This window comes from Lycium ferocissimum, chromosome 7 (genome assembly GCF_029784015.1).
Source record: "Lycium ferocissimum isolate CSIRO_LF1 chromosome 7, AGI_CSIRO_Lferr_CH_V1, whole genome shotgun sequence".
NCBI classification, from domain to species: Eukaryota; Viridiplantae; Streptophyta; class Magnoliopsida; order Solanales; family Solanaceae; genus Lycium; species Lycium ferocissimum.
The window spans coordinates 44,398,527-44,420,042 of record NC_081348.1 but is presented as its reverse complement, the minus strand read 5'-3'; the positions used below and the strand labels follow the sequence as shown (position 1 = coordinate 44,420,042).

Sequence of the window (21,516 nt, the reverse complement as noted above, 5' to 3'; positions counted from 1 at the left end):
GTCCCTAAGTTTTTGGTAAGTAAAGGCGCGTCATAGTAAGCAGGCATGAAGAAGGCTGAGACACAAGTGAAAATTTACTTATATGTACTGGGTGTTTACGTCAAGCTAATAAATAAAGTATGTATTTTGCATACACATTCTTTAATACTTTCCTGGTTAAGTAATATGCATTTTTACTTTGGTTTGTTAATTCTTAAGATTAATTGTCTGGTTAAATATAAATACCTGACACAGGTAAATACTTACTGACACCGAGTTCCAACGATGATGCCAGCCAAGTGAGCTTGTAGGTGATGTTTCATTTTAGCGTTTAATTTTTATACATCAAGTCACTAATACTGTAAAAAGAATTGTACAATAACAAGTCATTTAAAACATAACTATGATTGCAATACCAACGACACTAGTTAATGAAAAATAAGACATGTAATTTACTGCAAACATGTTAAATCACATTAATAGGATTAATATTAAAAAAAATAGTTACACTATTTATATCAAATATAAGCTCTTTATTTTATGAGCAAACAATATTTGTAAAGTTATTTATGTATATTTAGAACAAAACCCCGAGATCACGGGTAGTGTTGTTTCTAAAATGTTTCCTTGTTTCTCTGCTCTTTTGACACTGTTAATGTAATCAAACTTAAAAGTTAAGCAACCAAAAGCAAAACATTCTAATCTTTAATGTTATTTCCTAGTAATAATGTTACGAAAACAATATGTTATCCTTTGTCTACTCATGTGAGACAAGAATGAACCGTTGCTCCCACATTGCCCCAATAAAAATAGCGTTCATTGATTACTTTTTGCCCCCATTTCTGAAAAGTAGTTATTGTCGTAGAATTAAATTCCATAAGTAAAATTTCATTTGTGAAAATACAAAACTCGATGATAGTGGTAATTGGAGGAGCTGAAAAGTAACTATTTGTGAATGTCCTAGACCTTCACTCCTAAAATTTGAAACTCCATAATGACGGCTATTTTCAATCACATAGGCTAAAAATAACTAATAGTGAATTTTAACCAGTTGACCCCTACGCAAATTGACATATCTTTATGCTTGTTTTAAAAAATGTTTTAACTTCTAGTCTCTTATAGTATCTCAATGAAAACTTTTTTGCACTATCAAATAAAGGTAATTGATATCGCAATAATTGTCTATAATAGATCTAAACTGATAACTTTTAAATAAAAGTGAAGTCCACTTTACCCCCTTAACATATTTCTTTAGGAAACAATACCTCCTTCACATCTTGAATGTGACAATAAACCCCCTTGATCTTAGATCAAGGGCTAGAAATGAGTTGAATTATTTCATATATTTTTAAATGTCAAAAACGATCCTCAACAGTAAAAACGTAATTATTGTCCCATTCAAAATGTGAAGGTGATATTGTTTCCCAAACCCGATATGTTAAGGCGGTAAAGCGGGCTTCACTCTATAAACAAGGTAGATCACAAGTTATAATCGATTAAAATATACTACTATTATGTTGTAAATCATTGTTTCTCTTGGCATAATATCAAAGCGTTTACATGACATTATTAATTTTGCTATAACTACATCAAGAGAGTTTACTAAAGGTAAAGGATGTTGGTGATCTGATAATAGGGAAGCAAGTGACCAAAGCCTCAGTGAACGAGAGTCATCCTAAGATAGCAAAATTCCTTGTAGGGTAAGTTTCTAACCTCACGAAAAACGTAATGATCAAGGCACTATCTAGGAGAGAGGCTTGGCGAAATAGACATATCTTTGAAGATGAGAACTACCTATACCTAGACAGAAAGACCCTATGAAGCGTCAAGGTTCCCTTGAATTGGCTTTGAGCCTTTCTTGTGCGAACTATTTCACAATAGATCCGAGCACTCGTCACTTCCATATCACAATTGCTCTAATAAAAACTAAAGAAAACAGAAACTACTCTTACCTCTCACCTTCATATGCAAAAAAGATGTGACCATGAAATTTTCAAAGTAATTTCTTGAAATGCATAGTGTTAAAGTATCCACTTATCATTTTCTTCTGTATCTCATCCTGTGAGAAATTTATTCCCTTCTTGTTGCTAGACGCAAAAAAAGCACGTTCTGATCATATTCAAGCATTATATTGTGGTATTGTCATTACAACTGCATTACCTGAATATGACTTCTTTACTCTTTTGCCAAAAAGGATAACAAATTTCATGTCTAACATCTCTGCATTATCCCCTTCTCTTTTCGAGTATCTTCGGAGTTTACATTAATCATCTAACAAATTAGCTCCTTTTTCGTTTGCCAATGACGGCCTACTCGGATTAACAAAATCCTAGACAAGAAAACTAGGAGAAAAGAAGCCATCGCCTATCTAGTGCCACTATAAAAGAAGAAATCTTCGGATTTTGCTTAGGAAACACTCCTCGCGGTGAAACTGCACCTGTTACCTGTCAGTGTCAAACCACATTTCAATAGGACGCTTGCAAATTTGGCCCAAAAAATTAATTGTAAACGAGAAATTTGTAATAAATTATTTAGATATAAATGCAGATAAAAAGAAGAAGAGATCTTCACGTCCAGCAATACGAAAGTCAGAGGCATTTCGATTTTACCTCACAGTAAGTTACAACTCTTTATCATCATCAGCTACAGCTTTTGTGGCTGCTTTCTCTGCTTCTTCTATTGCAAAAATTTTCAGCGATTCAATATCTCTCTTTCCTACAGCAACAGATATAAAATAGAGGATTCCCAGTCAAATACGAGTTAATGGGCACGCAGTGGTAAGATCAGCTTGTCATAAGAGACCAGAGTATTGATCTCAATCATTTGGAATAGTCTAGTTGACAATTAGTCAAGTATCAAACGAAAAGAGAAGACCAAATGCAGTAACAGACTGGGACAAAGGAGTTCAAACGTCTTGTCTAGGGACTAAGGCAGTTAAATTGTGGTTATTATTCAATCTTAACGTTATGATAGATGCTAAAGGAGCTAAAAGTACCTTGATACAAGTGGGAAGATTTCTATGTGGATACATACGAAGACAGATAAAAAGAACGTATGTAGATACCCTAGAAACAAATTAAGACAGGTAAAAGAATGAACGAAGAAAAACTATACTTTCAAATTTCAATAGCTCAAAACGACATGACACATGACGATACAGCCACTGGTGCGAGTAAGGGTAAGTGTATGAATATTGAGAAGAAAACGCAAGAGAAAAAAATAAAATAAAAAAGACACAAAAATAAGACGCCTTTTTTTTGCGGACAAAAATAAGACAACATCAAGTCAATGAGGTGGTTTCTAGATGGTGATTAGGCATGCCACCGAAGGGATTGAACAAGCTAACAAATTCTTGCCCATTGTCACCTGTGGTTCACAAGGTAACACTAATAGAACAAATATACCACGTCCTACAAATTTTCAAAACTTAGTGTAGCAAGCACACACTCGTCCCTACATGCAAATGCCACAAAACACTTTAAATCGCTTTCATGCATTTTATTGAGCACTGGGAACACCTGCAATTTATAGAAAATACAAGTAGAAGATTAGGTCTCCACTTACGTCAAATCTGAGCTAAAGACTTGATACAAATTCAACATTTGATCGTCATGGTCAATCTACACTAACATTACACATGAATGGCGAGCTAACACCCAAATAAGCTAAGTTGCTCGGACTCGGGTGCGGGTGCCAATACCGGTGTGGATCTAGAGGTTAGATCCTTCATGATCTAAACTTTGAGAGTCGGAGGTATGGATCCAAATACGGGTACGGGTTTGGGATCCGGCTAAAAGTAATTCAAATATATAAAAATATAGTTATATGTCTAAATTATGAGGCGCTATGGAGAAAACTTAGAAGGTATTCCGAGGAGAAAATATTGATCAAGAGGAGAATTCCAGAGGATTGAGATATAAGGAAAAAGACTGCATAAAAATTTCTACAAACAAGCTAATCAATTTTGTTCAATTTCACCTTAGCTTTTGTTTTGATATAAAAATCATTGTATCTGTCCCACATTTCTCTGTCGATTTTGGTCAAAGTACCCAAAATTGGTAGAGCATATCCAATATAGGTCCCACACCCATGTTGTGTTCACAAGGGTGCGGCACTGAAAATGAAAGAGTCCGAGCAACTTAGCAAAAAACTTATAATGCACAAAGGGTTTAACCCTAGGTCGACTCATTCAATATTGAACCTCAAAAATGAACTATATGCCCAAGTCCTTCAAACCAATTCCAATTATCTACCAAAAACTGATCAACTTTCCTTTTAAAACATCTCTCTAGCACCCTAACTCCTGGCGCTAGTAAACGAATAGAACTTTATACAAGATCTAAACTTGTAAAGACTTGCTAGTCACATACATCTCCCTAAACGTGACTGCAATTAACCAAGCATTTCAGCTACTTATGCACTTTCTTTTTGAATTCTTACAGCGAAGTATTCAACTTTATAAATTCATCACAACAGTCCTAAGAGTAGTTTGACATGGCCCGCAAGCTACGTCTTTTGATAACTAAATGTCCCCCTGCACCTAAGCAAGAAATGGCTAATAACTGCCTCCACCAAATTCACGTGACAAACTTTCTAGTTTTAGATGTCCCAAATATGTTTGACACAGTTTTACACTATATTATAATTAATTTCTCATTGTTCAAGAATTCAGTTCACTTAAAAAACCAAAACTGAAGCATGATATGTATCGCTCAAATTATCGCAGTAACTGCAATATTTTATTCTACACAAACTGTATAATCACAGGACAATTCGAAAAGCAGATACAGATGGGCTAAGTAGAAAAACAAATCTAAATTGTGTATCCTTGTATTATAAAACATGAAAGGGGATATTTTAAATTGACTATGAGATAGTTAAGATATATTTCAAGGAAAAACTTCCTACCTTGGTACTTTGCGACTTCTTCTCCATTGTAGAAGAGTTTGAATGTAGGGTATGAGTGGATATCAACTTTGTTACACACTGGCTTATCTGTACCACAATCAACTTGTCCCACCTCTATCTCGTCCTCCCCTTCCATCACTTTCCCTACATCATCCCAAAGTGTTCCCAGGTTCTTGCTGAAAAGAGTTTCAGAATTAGCAAAACAGAAGAACCTTGTGAGGAAAATATAGCAATGAACGTATCAATAACTAAAATTGTGATATCATATGAATTGAAATCAGAGGTAAAAGTTAAAATAATTATCATACTCTCCATTAATTATCTCACGCACTTAATGATATAACGACTTTTATTGGCAATATGCCTGAACTTGCAGTGAACAGGCAAGCCACATCTACAAGTTTCTCGGAGCATCAAGGCACCTTTAGCAATTTAAATTTGGAAACTCAAGAGAATCCTTCATGGATCAAGTAGGATATGGCATTCAGGTTTTTGTAATAAGAGTCCAACATAGCAGGCTGCCCTTATTTTTTTTATTTTTTTTTAAAGAGTCCAACTTGCAAACACTTTTCTATAGAGACTAGAAGCTTATTTTCATCTACCAGCCATAATTTACATGTTCCCCCAACTGCACTGATGGATTCCTTAAGGGGTGATAGTCTTACATGATCTAAGTTGAAGGGGTTTTTATCTGCGATAACAATAATAATGCTAAACTATCCACAAAAACAGCAAAGAGGATCTGCACAGTAATCTTTCTGGAAATTATTAGACAAATTCTAACCATGTCATGATTTGATAGGTTTTCAGGTTCTGAAGGGAAAGAGGCTTCTGTATGGAACTAGGCTTTTTTATAAATATAAGTTCCACATGCTCAAAAGTATAAGAAGTAAATGACAGGGATTTGGCAGTCACCAAGGTAAATACCAAATAGAAAATCATTTTAGTCTGGGTGATCCATTTCAAAAGAATGATAGAATTCAGAGCATGAGGGTCAAACCACTCAATTTTCAGTCTCAAACCAGGCAGTGATTCCTTTTTACTTTTTTATGGTAGGACTTACATATTCCTTATATAAAAAAATAAAAAGTAAAGAGAGAGAGAGAGAAGGAGAGATACATATTTATTGAAATGGTAATAATTGTGGATAGACATACATATTTAAAACTACACAAGAAGTAATATAAGTGACAACTTTTTAAAATTGAAATATCTATGGAAAAAAAAAAAAAAACGTAGTTGAAGAAGAAACCCTATGACTCCTAAACAGGAAGTATCGTATTAAAAACCAGATGGAGTAAGTAAGGGCAGCGCGGTGATTAAACAACTTAATCAACCATGCTAAGTTCATCATGATATTTAGAGTATCTATCTATTCTACTAATAGAACGATAAGGCTTTCCGTACTTGCATAGTGTTGGTTTGGACACCCAAATTGTTGAAATCTTCCTAAATTGTCCTCACATTGTAGAACCAAAAAAGTAATTAAAAGTAATTGAGCTGAGTATTAAAACTGTGTTATTTGAATTGAACGGATTGCCCAAGTTGATAGTTATATGCTAAACCAGTTCACATGGTAATTACTAACCACCCACATCTCAGTAGCCTGCAATACAAATCCCCACCCCCTATCATTATTTCACTACATAACAACTCAAAACTTCTAACTGTCTCTTCTTTTTTTCTTTCGACCGGTGATTCACCACTGAAAAATCTTGTTTTACCTATGGGATTTACAGAGGGACGTCCCTCGGTACTAGGTACAGGGCACGTAGGCAGTTGAAGCCTTGGTAAAAATAACCGAGGGAATCTCTCAGTAAATACTGATGGCCCCAATCTACTTTAGCAAGGAAGTCAACATTAATTTTAACTAACTGATGGCCGTCTCTCGGTAAATATAATATCAATATTATTTGATTTTTGAGAGTACCGAGAAACTCCATCGGTATATTTAATTTTTCCTGAATACTGTGTCAGAGGTAAAATGCCGATGAATGACCAAAGAGGTCCATCGGTATTTACCGAGAGATTCCCTCGGTTACTTTTACCGAGGCTCAAATTACCTACGCGCGCCCCGGGGGTGAAGGCTATGGGTATGGGAGTGGTGTGGATGGGGGTGGGGGTGTTGGAGGGTGAGGGGAGAGAGACAATTAATATGGAATGTACTCTTTTAAAAAATAAAAAAAATAAAAATGGTAGCTGTATTTTATATATCATATGAGCAAAACAGTACATAGATTGTACTGAAACCATATCTACAAAAGTACTCCAAGACTCTACAGTTCTATACGTATATTGAATCTAAAACATCAATAATGGTAACAATATCATCTGAATAAGCCTGGTTACACCAAAAATAAAGCAGTAAAATACAATTCAACTTCACCTTCTGCACTCCATTCTCTATACTCTCAAAACATCTAGAGTTCCTCTCCTTCGATATTGCCCACCATATGCTGGCAGGGACAATTCTCCATCTGTTTTTGTTCTTTGCCTGTAAACCTGCCTCCTCCCAACTCTTTAGAGCCTCTGAGACCTTGCCAGGCATGGTCCAGGATATATCTTTGAGATTTAAGAATATTCTCTAGAGCTGCTGTGTAAACTTACAGTGTAGGAACAGATGGTTAACCGTCTCTACTGTTTCTCCATATAGGAAACATCTAGAGCATAAATGTATCCCCCTTTTCATCAAATTATTCTGTGTCAGAACTGCTTATTTAGCTAAAAGCCACACACAACAGGATACTTTATGTGGAATTTTGGGTCTCCAAATGTGTTTCCAGGGCCAATTGTAGTCTGTTGAATTGATTGATTCATCATCCTATAAGCTGAACTAACTTTAAACACTCCTTATGAATACCCCTTCCTTTAAGTGACCTTCCATCTAACAGATCAATGATTCTATCATGTTACTTTCATGCTGTAAAAAAAAAACATTTACACCAGAATCCTAGTAAACTAAGACACATAAACTTTAGCGTAGCCCTTCCTTCAAAGTATTGATTGTCATTGTTCTTAATTTGATATTGTATTAATCAAATATCCATGTATATAAACCTGCAACGATTTTCCTAAAAGAGATCCAACAAAAGAAAATGTGCAATATGCTAATAATGGTAATTAGCATGATATAAAACGTGCTACAGATTTTCCTGCATTTGACCAATAATAGTTGCCACCTAGCCCACAACCAAGCAAAGATACATGTATTACCAAGAGGATTCATCATATGTGCATTGCTAACAGACGAATGTTCTATGCTGCTTAACATGAAGACAGTAACTATGGCTTTGAACCATGTCACAAGAGTCGCTTTTGAAGATTTTTGGACTAATTGGTTACCATTTAGATCCTCAGAGTAGACTTATGAAGCACACTTGTCTTTACAGAAGTAAAAAATTTCAGTTTAGTTTCGAAATGGCTATCATACTACCAGTTCATGATTCTGTTAGTAAGCATATGCAGCTGACATTCGATAATTTAGTTATCCCTGTATATCCCAGACAAGCCCACCATTTCTACAATGACAAGAAGAAATACTAAAGCAGACTAGTTTTAAAAGACTTACCAGTGCTTGCACCATGGAACGCAAAATTTGACAAACCATGCAGTGTCCTTCTCGTTTATCTAAATGAAACCCAAAAGAACACATGAGTATGGTATGGAAACCATTCAAAATTTTGCAAAAAACACCAACGGCAAACTCAATACTGCAAGTATTATTTGGTTCAATGTTGACCACTAATTGATGGTAAAACAAATCAGCAGAAAACATAAGAAGAACTTAAATATTTTGTTACACGCATAGCTGATTAATTTAGTAACATGTAGTCCGTGCCCACTAATGGGTAACCACTACTCCAAACTAGATCAAAGTAAACAGAGATTACAGCATATCCACCAAGTGCAAAACATCCCTATCACCAAACTACAACCAAACCGGAACTGAAATAGGTTTCTTTTTCCCATTTTGTTTATTTTTATTATATGTTACAAACTTCTAAGGCTTAAGATGGTTTAGCGGCATGTTCGTAGGCCTCTAGATGCACCGGTTCTTAGATGCGAGAACATGATGATAGAAGGTCTTAAAAGAGGAAGAGCTATACTTATCAGTTACTTTAAATTAGCTAAGTCAAATCGGCTCTAGTGCTTACTAAAAACTCAGTATATTAGAGATATAACCACTAGAGTATATTAGAGAACACCTAGTGTTAGATAGTCCTTAAGTACATAGTATTGCATATTATAGACCGAAGCAGAGCATTTATTGTAATCGAATGCAGCTGGCCCAACTAGCTTGGGATTGAGCCTAGGAGTGTGTTTGGAAAGGAGTAAAATATTTTCCAAGAAATGTTTTCCAATTTTCCCATGTTTGGTTGGTCAAAATGTTTTGGAAAACATTTTCTCTAGGAAAGTAGAGAAAACAAGTTCCACAAGTGACATTCTCCTCCCCACCTACCCAACGCCCTAACACCCACCCCTTGACCATCCACCCTCCGCCACCCCCGAACCCCCACTCCACCCCCATAGTGTTTTGCTAGATTATATATAAATGATTTTGGGTTGATATTTTTTTTGCTTGCTTACCAAACACTAGAAAATAATAAAGAAATCCACTTATTTACCAACAATATTTTCCTTCATACCAAACATACCCCAGATGTGGTTTTCGTGACTAGCTCCTAAACACGTTACACACAAAAATAAATCTGTGAGACAAAGAGCATTGCAAGGACACTTGCATCTCATGCTATTCCAAATGGAAACACTCATTTCCTACTTCAGCAAAAATAACCAAAACATCGAGTAAACGACCAAATTAATAGAAACCAAGATCAAATTTAGATATCATCACTCGATTACTAATGGAATATCATCTTGTAAACAAAACACAATAGCAAAACAAGAACAATAATTAATCCCTCCATCCATTTTTATTTGTCCATGTTTGACTTGGCACACACCCCTTAAGGAGCAATAAATAAAATGACAAGTAACTAATATTATCCCTGATTATTATAAATCTATCTAAATAATTGAAATCAATCAAACATAGTTTAAAAGTTGTGCAGTCACTAACAATTCCTTAGAGTTGAAACGCAATAATTAATACGTAAAAGGGACATCTCAACTGAACAAGTAAAAAGGGACATCCATTTTTAATATATTGGACAAGTAAAAATGGATGGAGGAAGTAATTTAAGCCACACAAATATCTAAGATTTGTTTTAGACCACAAATTTCGAATGTCGTATTTTCATTCTTAAACTTCGTGCACAATCAAACAACTTCACGTAAATTGGGACGGACGGAGTACTACTTTTGGAAGATTCAACACGCACCCGTCGACATTTTTGAAGATTCTAAGCAAAACAGAATATGGAAACACTCATTTCCTACTTTGGGTAAAATAACCAAAAAAATCAAGCAAATAATTAAAATTAACAGAAACCCAAATCAAATTTACATATCATTACTCAATTACTAATGAAATATCATCTTGAAAACAAAAAACAACAGTAAAATAAAAACAATAATTACTTTAAAAACTCTAACATGTTACAGATCGCATAACCCATAGTAGATCTAAGAACAACAATTTAATTAGTACTAATAAAAGCAATTAAAACAAAAGTTTATTTACCTTGTCATTAAATGTATCGCCTGTAAGGGTAATAACTTCAGTTTTAGCAATATATATAGAACTCAACAAAAAAATGCAAGACAATAATAAGATTAAGGACCTTTTCATTGCAACCCAGATTTTTTATTTTGAAAATTGCTATGAATTTGAACGGGTTGTTATGAATTTGAAAATTGCTACGATAGGGAATACAAAAGGGATAAAGAATGAAAGAAAAGGGGTGTTTGGGAATACTTCTAAAAGGTTATGGACCATTTTGCTTATATTTGCTTCTTTTGTGGGTGAACTTCACTTTGGAGTTCGATCCCATTATTTGTCTATTTTTAGTTCCAATTTGAACTTGACCCAAATGGTTGCTCACCCAACCGTTAAAACTAAAAATAACTGAAGGAGATGTGGTCTTTAATTTTTGTCCCTCAAATTGGTGGTTTTTAATTTTTTTTTTTTTTTTATGCGGATTGTCCTTCATTTGGGGTGGTCTTTAATTTTTGCCCTTCAAATTGGTGATCTTTAAGTTTTCGCGAGGCAGAATTGTGTCTTAAGGCCTAAATTCTGCCTTTATGAATAGATTTGCAAAATTCTTCCTTAAGGCAGATTTTGCATGGACATAATTCTGTCTTGAGGCAGAAATTTGCAAATTCTACCTGAAAGGCAAAAGTTAAAGACCACCATTTTGAGGGCCAAAAATTAAAGACCACCCCCAGCGAAGGACAATCCTATTGCCCTTTAATTTTTGTCCTTTGCCTAATACTTCGAGGTTCTGGGTTCGAATTCCAGAAATTTGAATTCGCAAGGCTGAATTTTGCTTTCAAAACTCTACCTTAAAATTCTGCCTTAAGGCAGAGTTTTAGCCAAACTTCTACCTTAAAACTTTGCTTGAAGCATACAAAATTTTACCTTGCGAATCTAAACTCTATTTTACAAGTTTTTTAAAGTTTTAACTGAGAAAGAATTCGAACATGAAATCAAAATATTTTTAGCGAAGGATAAAAATTAAAAAACCACCCATTTGAGAGATAAAAGTTAAAGAAACCACGCCCCCCTCCCCAACCCAGCGAAGGTCAATCCTGCAAATTGCCCGTTTGCGGCTGTTGTAGCCCAATTCATGTTTGCAATAAAAATAGACCGAAGCCGAGCATTTATTGTAATCGAATGCAGCTGGCCCAACTAGCTTGGGATTGAGCCTAGGAGTGCGTTTGGAAAGGAGTAAAATATTTTCCAAGAAATGTTTTCCAATTTTTTTATGTTTGGTTGGGCAAAATGTTTTGGAAAACATTTTCTCTAGGAAAGTAGAGAAAACAAGTTTATGAATAGATTTTATTCATTTTTGCCCTTCAAATTGGTAATCTTTAAGTTTTCGCAAGGCAAAATTGTGTCTTAAGGCCTAAATTCTACCTTTATGAATAGATTGTAAAATTCTTCCTTAAGGCAGATTTTGCATGGACATAATTCTGCCTTGAGGCAGAAATTTACAAATTCTACCTGAAAGACAAAAGTTAAAGACCACCATTTTGAGGGCCAAAAATTAAAGACCACCCCCCAGCGAAGGACAATCCTATTGCCCTTTAATTTTTGGCCTTTGCCTAATACTCCGAGGTTCTGGGTTCAAATTCTAGAGATTTGAATTCGCATATTCGAATTTGCGAGTTTTGGCCAAACTTACTTACCTTAAAACTCGTCAATGAAGTAAAACTCTCGCGAATCTAAACTCTGTTTTATAATTTTTTTTAAAATTTTAACTGAGCAAAAATTCGAACACGAAATCAAAATATTTTTAGTGAAGGATAAAAATTAAAAAACCACCAATTTGAGAGACAAAAGTTAAAGACCACCCCGAGCGAAGGTCAATCCTGCAAATTGCCCGTTTGAGGCTGTTGTAGCCCAATTCATATTTGCAATAAAAATAGGGCAATTCGCAGAATTGCCCTTCTTTTGGGGCGGTCTTTAAATTTTGCTCCACATATTTGAAATCTTTAAATTTTGCCCTTCGCTAAAAATCCATAGTTCCGTGTTCAAACCTACGCACAACAAAATTTTTAAAAAAAATTCGCAAGGCAAGAGTTTAAAATTCACTATGCCCCCGATCAGTTGATACACGTGAAGAAATTACCAAAGTTATGCGGACCTAAGATACTCATGCCTTATAGGCAGACTTGGCATAAGTATGCTGATCCCAAGATAACTTTGATAATTCCTTCACAAGTTTATGCCGGTCCGCATAAAAGTTTGCCCGTTAAAAGAGCCCCCACCGACGGACTTTTAGTTAAACATAACCAAAAACGCCACGGAGGGGGCGTACTTTCCTTTGAAGATATATATATATATTTTTTTTTAACTTTTCAAGGTAAAGCTTTTAGTAACGCAGCTAAAAGTGTGTCCCATAAAACATAACTAAAAGTATCCCCATAAGGCGTAAGTTTTCCTTAAGGCATAAGCCCTAAAAGTTTGCGCTTATAAGGCAAAGTTTAAATTTTGTCATGCCCCCTCCGCAGACTTTTAGTTATGTTTAACTAAAAAAGTCCCGCGTAGGCGGACTTTTTATATATATATATATATATATATTTTTTTTTTTTTTACTTTTTCAATGTAAACTTTTAGTTATGCGTTAACTAAAAAGTATGCCCCAAAGACGTAACTAAAAGTATGCGCGGCGGAACTTTTCCTCGAGGCATAACTTAAACTTTGCGCTTTATAAGCTATCTTAAGGAAAGTTACGCTTTTATTATGGGCATAATTTTGTTATGCCTTAACTAAAATTCTGCCCCATAAGGCATAACTAAACTATGTCTTAGGAAAAATTCTGCCTTATGGGGCGGTATTTTTAGTTATGCCGGATCCGCATAACTTTAGCTTTTTAAAGATTGTATCGCCGGATCCCATACACTCCCCCGCCCCGCTTGCGAAATTATTTTTTTATTTTATGCTTGAGCGGGGTTCGAACCCGAACTTCATGTATTCGCCCACATTTCCAAGTCAAGGCACAACTTAAAAACCACAAATATGAAGGGCAAAATTTAAAGCACCACAAATTTAAGGGGCAAAATTTGAAGACCACCCCAAAAGAAGGGCAATCCGCGCAAAAAAATGATAAAAATAGCCCAAAATATCCGGTCATTATCCGCACAGGTGCGCAGATTAATTTATCAATTGAAAGTATTGCCTTTTTAGGGTGTAGAGTTAAAAAAACTAGAAAAAAAGAAAAAAAATCATTTTCACAAATTCCAAGGATCAAGACAATTGTCTAGTCAACTATCACCTTTGAACAATGTGAATCATTACGTCACATTGTTACTATTTCACATGACGTTTTTATTTATTATGTACCATGAATTAATTTTATTATTATTAAAAAATTAAACCAGATTAAATCTTATGAATTTTTCTTTAAACATAAACAGAAAACAACAAAATAAAATAAGTGCTACTTAATTGGCTATTATGAAATCAAATGAAAGTAAGAAGTCCTAAATGACTAGATCAAATTAAACTATGATAAATCATCTTGCTATATATATGTGTTTGTATCTCCTTATGACCACTGAATCACCCACACAATCATGCAATATATAAGCACTGTGTGTATATGATGTATAAAAAGTGTATATATACTTTTATACACTATTTTACATTGTATATACATTACATATACATATGAATAATGCATATGTTCTACGTAACCATGTATAAATAGTGTATAATTATGTATAAACAAAGTACCCATATGCACATATGTATAAACAACAAATCCATATGCGCAAAATCAAAGGTGAATATGGAGCGAAAAAAAGTTCAAATTTTAAGTCTAATTAATTAGTTCAAATTTTAAGTTTGATTAATTAATTTGACTGTCAGGAAGATAATAATGACAAAATCAAAACTAACTTCATCTAACTATCAGAATACATATATACATAATTCAAAACAAAAATTGAATATATATGAAATATTGTGAAAATACAAGAAGTAAAAATGAGTCACACGGTAATAAAGTGATAGTTGGGCTAAATATAATAGTATACTAGATGGGCGAAGGGCATCTAATCATAATTATCTCTGTATAATATACTAGTTGGATGAGGCGGGGCTATTCATGATACAAAAATAGATAAATTTAATTAAATATATACTTATGTCGCATTTTAATTATCTATTGCATAATTAATTTAATCTAGTGACACATTAATCATGTCTTGTTGGTAAGTCTTCATAATTATTAAAGTTTCTTAGTCATATAATGGAATAATTTTTAAAGAATAAATTATTTATGAGGAAGGAAGTTTGGAAGGAGAATTGGCAAATACAAAGGGACATGTGATTCGATATTCAATAAAGAAGCAAAAATTCGGAGGTTTAAAACAAATAAAGGGTGTGTTCGGTATGAAGGAAAACATATTTCAAAAAATATTTTTCCATTTTTTCATGTTTAGTTGGTCAAAATTTAAAAAAAATACTTTTTTAGGAAAATAAGTTCCTTAAAATAAGGAAAATGACTTCTCTAGTAAAAGTAGAAAAATTAAGTTCCACAAATGGCTTCCACATTCATTGTGTCCTCTCAACTTCCAATACACCTAATTTTCACATCCCATCTAAGCTCCCATCCGCACCAACCACCATCCTACACCCCCACACCAACCTTCACCTCCCATAATACCTGTTTAGGGCTATATACAAATGCTTTTAGCATAATATTTTTTGCTTACTATCGAAGACAAAATAAGTAAGAAACACATGTATTTTTCTTTTTTCTTCATACCGAACACACAAAGAGAAGAATATGGGGTACTAATTAGTAAGGTCTAATAAATGTTTTGATTGGAAATGAAACTGTGGCTCCAAAGTTGCATGAATTTTATCAAAATAAACTGTATAATACTCCCTCCGGTTCAAAATAAGTATTCACATAGCCTTTCCTTAAGAGAACACACTAACTCCTGTACGAAAACACTATCTCCTAGAAAAAATATTTTGACTAAATACCCTTAATTAGCAACTCTTGCCTATTTATTGCCTTGAGTAAATAATGGCAAATCTCAAAAAATAAAATTAATTCCTTCTTGATTATGTAAGTGGACACTTATTTTGAACCAAAATAAAAAGACTAACTAGATACTTATTTTGAACCGGAGAGAGTAACAAATAACGTACCCCTCCGTTTCATTTTACTTCGCTCTACTTGACACTCCCTTTGAGAAGCTATTTATTAGGGGTTTACTTTACTAATTATCCTTATTAGTTATGCTGTGAAAATATAAGTTTAACTATAATTACTTTATATAGTTACTTAATGATAAGGGCGATATTGAAAGAAATTTGTTAAAATGGACAAGTAAAAAGGAAAATCTATTTTTATAATAAGGGCCAAGGAAAATAAAACAGACGGAGTAAGGGCACTCTGTTGGTTCATTTTTACTTGTCTCTTGTTTACTTGGCACTTCCCTTAAGAAATCATTTATTAAGAGTAAAATATACTAAATTACCCTGACTAATTATGCTTTGAGAATCTAAATTTGACTACTAATACTCATGTAGTTACTTAATTATAAGAGCAATATAAGACGAAATTAATAAATCATTGCTAAAATAAACTAATAAAAATTTATTTTTTTATAGAAACAAATAAGAAGGAAGGGAAGAAGTAATCTAAACAAAAAATTACTATATATAGTGTCAATCTAGTCTAATTACAAAGTCACTTTGAAGTAGTTGTGTGTTACTTCTCTAGGGATATTTCAGTGTTGAGACAAAGCAAATCTAAAAGGTAAGTCAGGATCATTGACGGCTAAAGAATCTAGCAAAAAAGATAAGCAGAAAGATCAACCTGCTAAACATGGGAAAGAGCAACCTATACCAATGGTTTAACATGGATATTTCTGCAAGTTCTTGTTTAGTTTGTTTTGCTAAGAATAGGTCCAACATGGAGAAAAAGGTATTTTGAATGTCATTTTATGAAGTTAACTATTTGATTTCTCTCTCTTTTCTTTTCTTGATTTGAAAGAAGAATAAATGGTGGATCCAGTCTCCAACAGGCCAGGTTGTTTTCACTTCATCAATTGGGACAATATTGTACATGGAAGACCATGATGATAATGTTTTGGAGGAAGATTTCTTGCACAGAGTTATGCCGAAACTTTTGAAAGTAGTAACATTAATATCTCTCTCGGTAGAGAGTAAAAAATTAGTATCATGATCCAAACATAGGTTGTGACCGACACTCGGCGACTTAACCTATTCTTAGGACTATCTCATTTTATGAGAAGAGAAGAATTTTAAAAATGATGTTATCCTTTTCTTTTCTACGGCTACCAACTACACAAAACAAGACAAATGTTGTAATAAATGATTCAGAGTTTTAGAGAACTTCTCCACCACTATCTTTACTTATCCTTATCTCTAACAAAATTTAGAAACTAGAAAGTTCATTTGTGACAATTGAATTGGATCAATTAGTTTTGGAACAACTTGTGCTGTCTTGGCCCCATGCTGTAGTCCTTTTCCACTACTTTTCAATATAGAGAATAGGGCACATGGTTGCAAAAATGATGTATATTGCGAGAAAATAATTTACTAGAATAGTTTGTTACAATAATGAGAGAGTATCCTTCAAACTCTAGCAATAATATAACAGATCCCAAGTAACACTATGTGAAAAACTGAACTTATAATTCTTCTGTGATATTTAAGAACATGTTCAGGAAATTCAAGATTTTATGTATTAATATTTCATCAATTGGTTTTCTTGAAATATTCTAATGGAACTCTATCACTAAAACTAAGCTACAATATACAGTGGAGAAATTTATCATGTGTTGTGGTATGTTTAATATAAAAATTCATCTTATTTTGTTTCTTTTGTCTGCTCCTATGAAAGGGTACAAGTAGAAGCATAATAGATCTGCATGCAAAAAGAAAGAAGAAAATAAGATACATTGAGTTAAAGTAGTATCAAATTATATTTCTCACAACTATTTTTCGAACAAGTTATTTTCTGTATCTAATGTAGTCATGAACTTTTAATTGAAATGGATAAATAACTAATGTGGTTATTTGTGAATATGTTTATAATTGAACATCTCGTACTTACAACTTACATAATTGTACTTAACCACTATATATACCGAAATGTATTTGGCCTTTTTGCCATTCAGTAGTCTACTGCATTCCTGATTTTATTGTTATTTCTTTTCCTGCTTAATGTTTTCACCATTCAAAAATATGTTAAACGAACAGTAAAGGTAAAAAAATAAATTACAAACCTAGGAATGATATCTTTTTATGATAAATGTTTCTCCTTTAGTGAACCTTTTTAGTATGAATACAGAGATGCTTGCAAACTATACAAACGTAATAATAAATGATCAGAGATATTCTATGATTGTCAACTATACAAACAAAAGAATGAATTATCAGAGATAGTCTATAGCTACAGAAAAATCTCCACCACTATCTGCCTTATCCTTATTCTATCAAGAATGAAAAAAGAGAAAATGTCTTATTCAATAACAATGCAGAAACCAATTCACTTCCCAAAGTAACCTTTCTCTCTTGCCTCAATTATTGAATGGAGGAAGTAATGAATAGTGAATAAAACAGACTCCACTATGAATTCTTTTTTTTTTTTTTGTTGGGTGAAAAGACATAAAATAGACAGTTTTGCTTTTTTTTTTTCCTTCTTCTATGACCGTCGATTGTAGACCGTAGAAAACATAGGGTCATTCTACAATTTACAACTTATAAGTGGTGATCAAAAAAGTAAATAAATTAAGAGTTTGGTCGGGTTAGCTGATTGAAAATATCTGATAAGCAGTTTTAAGTGCTAAAATTAATTTTATGAATAAGTAGTTATATGTTTTAACCCCTTTCGTGTTTGGCGATACTAACTTAAAAATCATGAGGCAAAATGTGATAGTACTAATTAGCGTCATGATCCAAATCTCATAGGCTGTGACCAACATTTGGCGTCTTAACCTATTCTTAGGATTATTAATTTCATTTTATGAAAAGAGAGAATTTTAAAAATGATATGACCTTTTCTTTTTCTTCGACTGTCAACAGTTGCAGTGAACATCTCCACCACTACCTTCACTTATCCTTATCTCTAGCAAAAATTAAAAAGTAAAAAATGTCTACTGTCTTGTAAAAAGCTCTAAATCCTTCAGCCTAGCCTTTACATGCTAACACAAGAATAACTCTAAATTCTTTCCTTACCAACAACCATGACAATTGATTGGTGACAATTGAATTGGATCAATTAGTTTTGGCACAACTTTGGTTGTCTTGGCCTTCTGTGGCCTCATGCTGTAGTCCTACTATAGAGAAAAGTGCACATGGTTGCAGAAATGATGTATGTACGTTCTACAGTAACATATTTATTTTGTTGAATGTTCACTTAATAATCCTTCTGAGTTAAAATATAAGTAGACGTTGGTAGTTTCTACTAACAAATCTTTCATATACCATACTTGTGGATATTACTCTAGCAATTAATGGGTAAAATAAAAGCTTAACTATGGTAGAAACTTTGTCAAGACACCTAAAGTTATTATAAATACAAATTATTATCTCCAAAAACACATACTAGAACTGATAATGTGCTTCTTCTCTTCTCAAACTCTATAATATTTAAGAACATGATGATCTTAAGGAAATTCAAGATTTCGATGTCTTAATATTTCGACAATTGGTTCTATAAAAATATTCTACGTGAATTTTATCACTAAACCAAGCTACAATATAGTGAAACAACAACAACGACATACCCAGTGTAATCACACAAGTGGGATCTTGGGAGGGTAGGATGTACATAGACCTTATCCTTACCTTTGTGAGGTAGAGAGTAAGCTACAATATAGTGGATGAATAAATTCCTTAAACTACACTAATCTCAACAGTTAAAGTTTTCAACTTCAGCGAGGTATATTGCAAGAAAATAATTTAAACACTTTGTTACAACCTCAAAAAAAAAAAAGATAAGAAATAAAATGTGAAGATTTACCAGAATGTAAAGTATCATTCAAACAAGGAATCCGATTCTGTTTAATTCAAACTTCAACAATAATCTTTTCAAGAATGTTATTTTATTTTATTTTTAAATTCAAGAATGTAGAGTAAACATATTCATGATATGGCAGTCCTTTTTAGCTCTATAATGAGCTGTGGAGAAATTCATCATTTTATCAGTCCCCCACCTGGGCCTCCTTTCTACACCCCTAAGTACCCTTCCTCTCTTGCTTCAATTATTCAATTGTTATAGTAATGAATAGTCAAGAAATTCCTTAGTCTTTGTCTTTTTGTTGGATGAAAATTCTAACTTTTGGAAAGGAGAAAAAAAGGACAGTTTTGTGTTTTTTGTGTGTGTGTTTTTTTTTTTTTTTTTTTCTATGGCTGTCAGTTGTAGGCTTTTTGGACTCACTTGATATAAAAGTTTATTTTTTCGCTCGGATATAGAAAATGAAAAGGTATGTGAAACTTTCACCATCTCTCATTAATTATCTGTAGTTAGGGCAATTTTGGTACTCTCAGCTTAAGTGTGAAATGTCTTTCTTTATTTTTTAAACGGAAAAGGCTCAAATATGCCGTCGAACTATCGGAAATGACTCATTTATGCCACTCATCAATAGTTTTATTAGTTTGTCTTTTATTTCATTTATATATATCGTCGTTAAAATGGCTCATTTATGCCATTGTCGCTACCAAAATAGTTCATCCATGTCATTTTTCATTAACGCCGATTTTACAATACCATATATGGCTCGTATTGTCTAGCTAGATTATGGTTGTGGGTGGGTCGGGTGTATGGGCCGATTTTTTTATTAATTTGGGATTTAAAATTGAGCTGGTTTATAAACGACGGAGACCTCTAATTGGAGGCCACGTGTCTTTTTTGATATTGTAAAATCAACGTTAATGAAAAATGGCATGGATGAGCCATTTGGTAACGGCTGTCACGCCCCAACCTTGGTAAGGCGTGATTGGCACCCGGTACCTTACAGGGCCGAGTGAACCAAGTTGTAACTTGCATCTTCTTTGTCTCGAATGACAGAATAAGGTCAGGGAAGCTAATTATGAATATAATATCATGCACATGTATATGTACAATGGGCCCACGATACCAACATAACTACCAATAAAACATAACTAAGCTGTATACAAGAAACTGTCTGCAAAGCCTCTATGAACATGACTGAAACATACAAGTCGGGACAGGGCCCCCCACATACCCGTAACACACAAAAGTACATATACGAACCCAGACTTGGTAATGCTCCAGGAAGAAGTGGAGCCCACCAATCAAGACTAGTACTTGGAGGCAGCCTACTGTGGAAGGTCCTCGTCTCGTCTGTCTATACCCTCGGGCATGAACGCAGCGTCCACAGGCAAAAAGACGTTAGCACGAATAGTGTACCGAGTATGTAAGGCGAAAATGTAATATAATAAACATATACTGCAAATAAGGTGGATAAGAATCAACTTGGCACATCTGACTTATTACTGTGAATCTAGTGCGCATGTCTCTTTATACTCTTATATCATCAACTCCATCTATGTATAATACTGTGGATCCTAACCTACATCTTATCCTGGTGCTATCTGCCTAACTGATTAGTGGTAACTGCCCGACTGGCCGTAGCACGGTAGTAACTGCCCGTCCCATTATCGCCCGACGGTAGAGCGCAACTGCCTGACTGATCAGTGGTAACTGTCCAACTGGCCCTAGCTCGGTGGTAACAACTACCCAACCAGCCATAGCATGGTGGTAGATACATAGCTGCCCGACTGGTTGTAGACCAGTGGTAAATATAGTCAATATCATGACCCGATCTTCATGAGTAATCTCTATGCACTTCTCATGGTCATCACTTATCCGTTATTGCGTACATGATCACATAAGACTCATAAGCACAGTTCTTGGCCATTAGGACTTCTTTCCGCTTAACTAAACATTAACCAAATCCTTAGATGCGTCATAAGCCTCTCTTCTAGCATCA

The 21,516-nt window shown here is 34.0% G+C and overlaps 1 protein-coding gene across 2 annotated transcripts; it reads right to left on the bottom strand.

The window, feature by feature from the left end:
* Positions 1-2,073: 2,073 nt before the first annotated feature.
* LOC132065289 (protein disulfide-isomerase 5-1) lies at positions 2,074-10,717 on the bottom strand. 2 transcript variants are annotated; one of them, XM_059458606.1, is made up of 5 exons: positions 10,532-10,717; positions 8,456-8,514; positions 4,888-5,063; positions 2,589-2,694; positions 2,074-2,423 (listed from the first exon to the last, which is right to left on the bottom strand). In XM_059458606.1, exons 1-4 carry the CDS (start codon positions 10,637-10,639, stop codon positions 2,600-2,602), a joined length of 438 nt encoding a protein of 145 aa, XP_059314589.1. In that variant the 5' UTR covers positions 10,640-10,717; the 3' UTR covers positions 2,074-2,423; positions 2,589-2,599. The 2 variants fall into 2 exon arrangements, with proteins under 2 accessions (XP_059314589.1, XP_059314590.1); XM_059458607.1 differs by lacking the exon at positions 8,456-8,514 and having other exon boundaries at positions 10,532-10,666.
* Between the last annotated feature and the right edge of the window lie 10,799 nt (positions 10,718-21,516).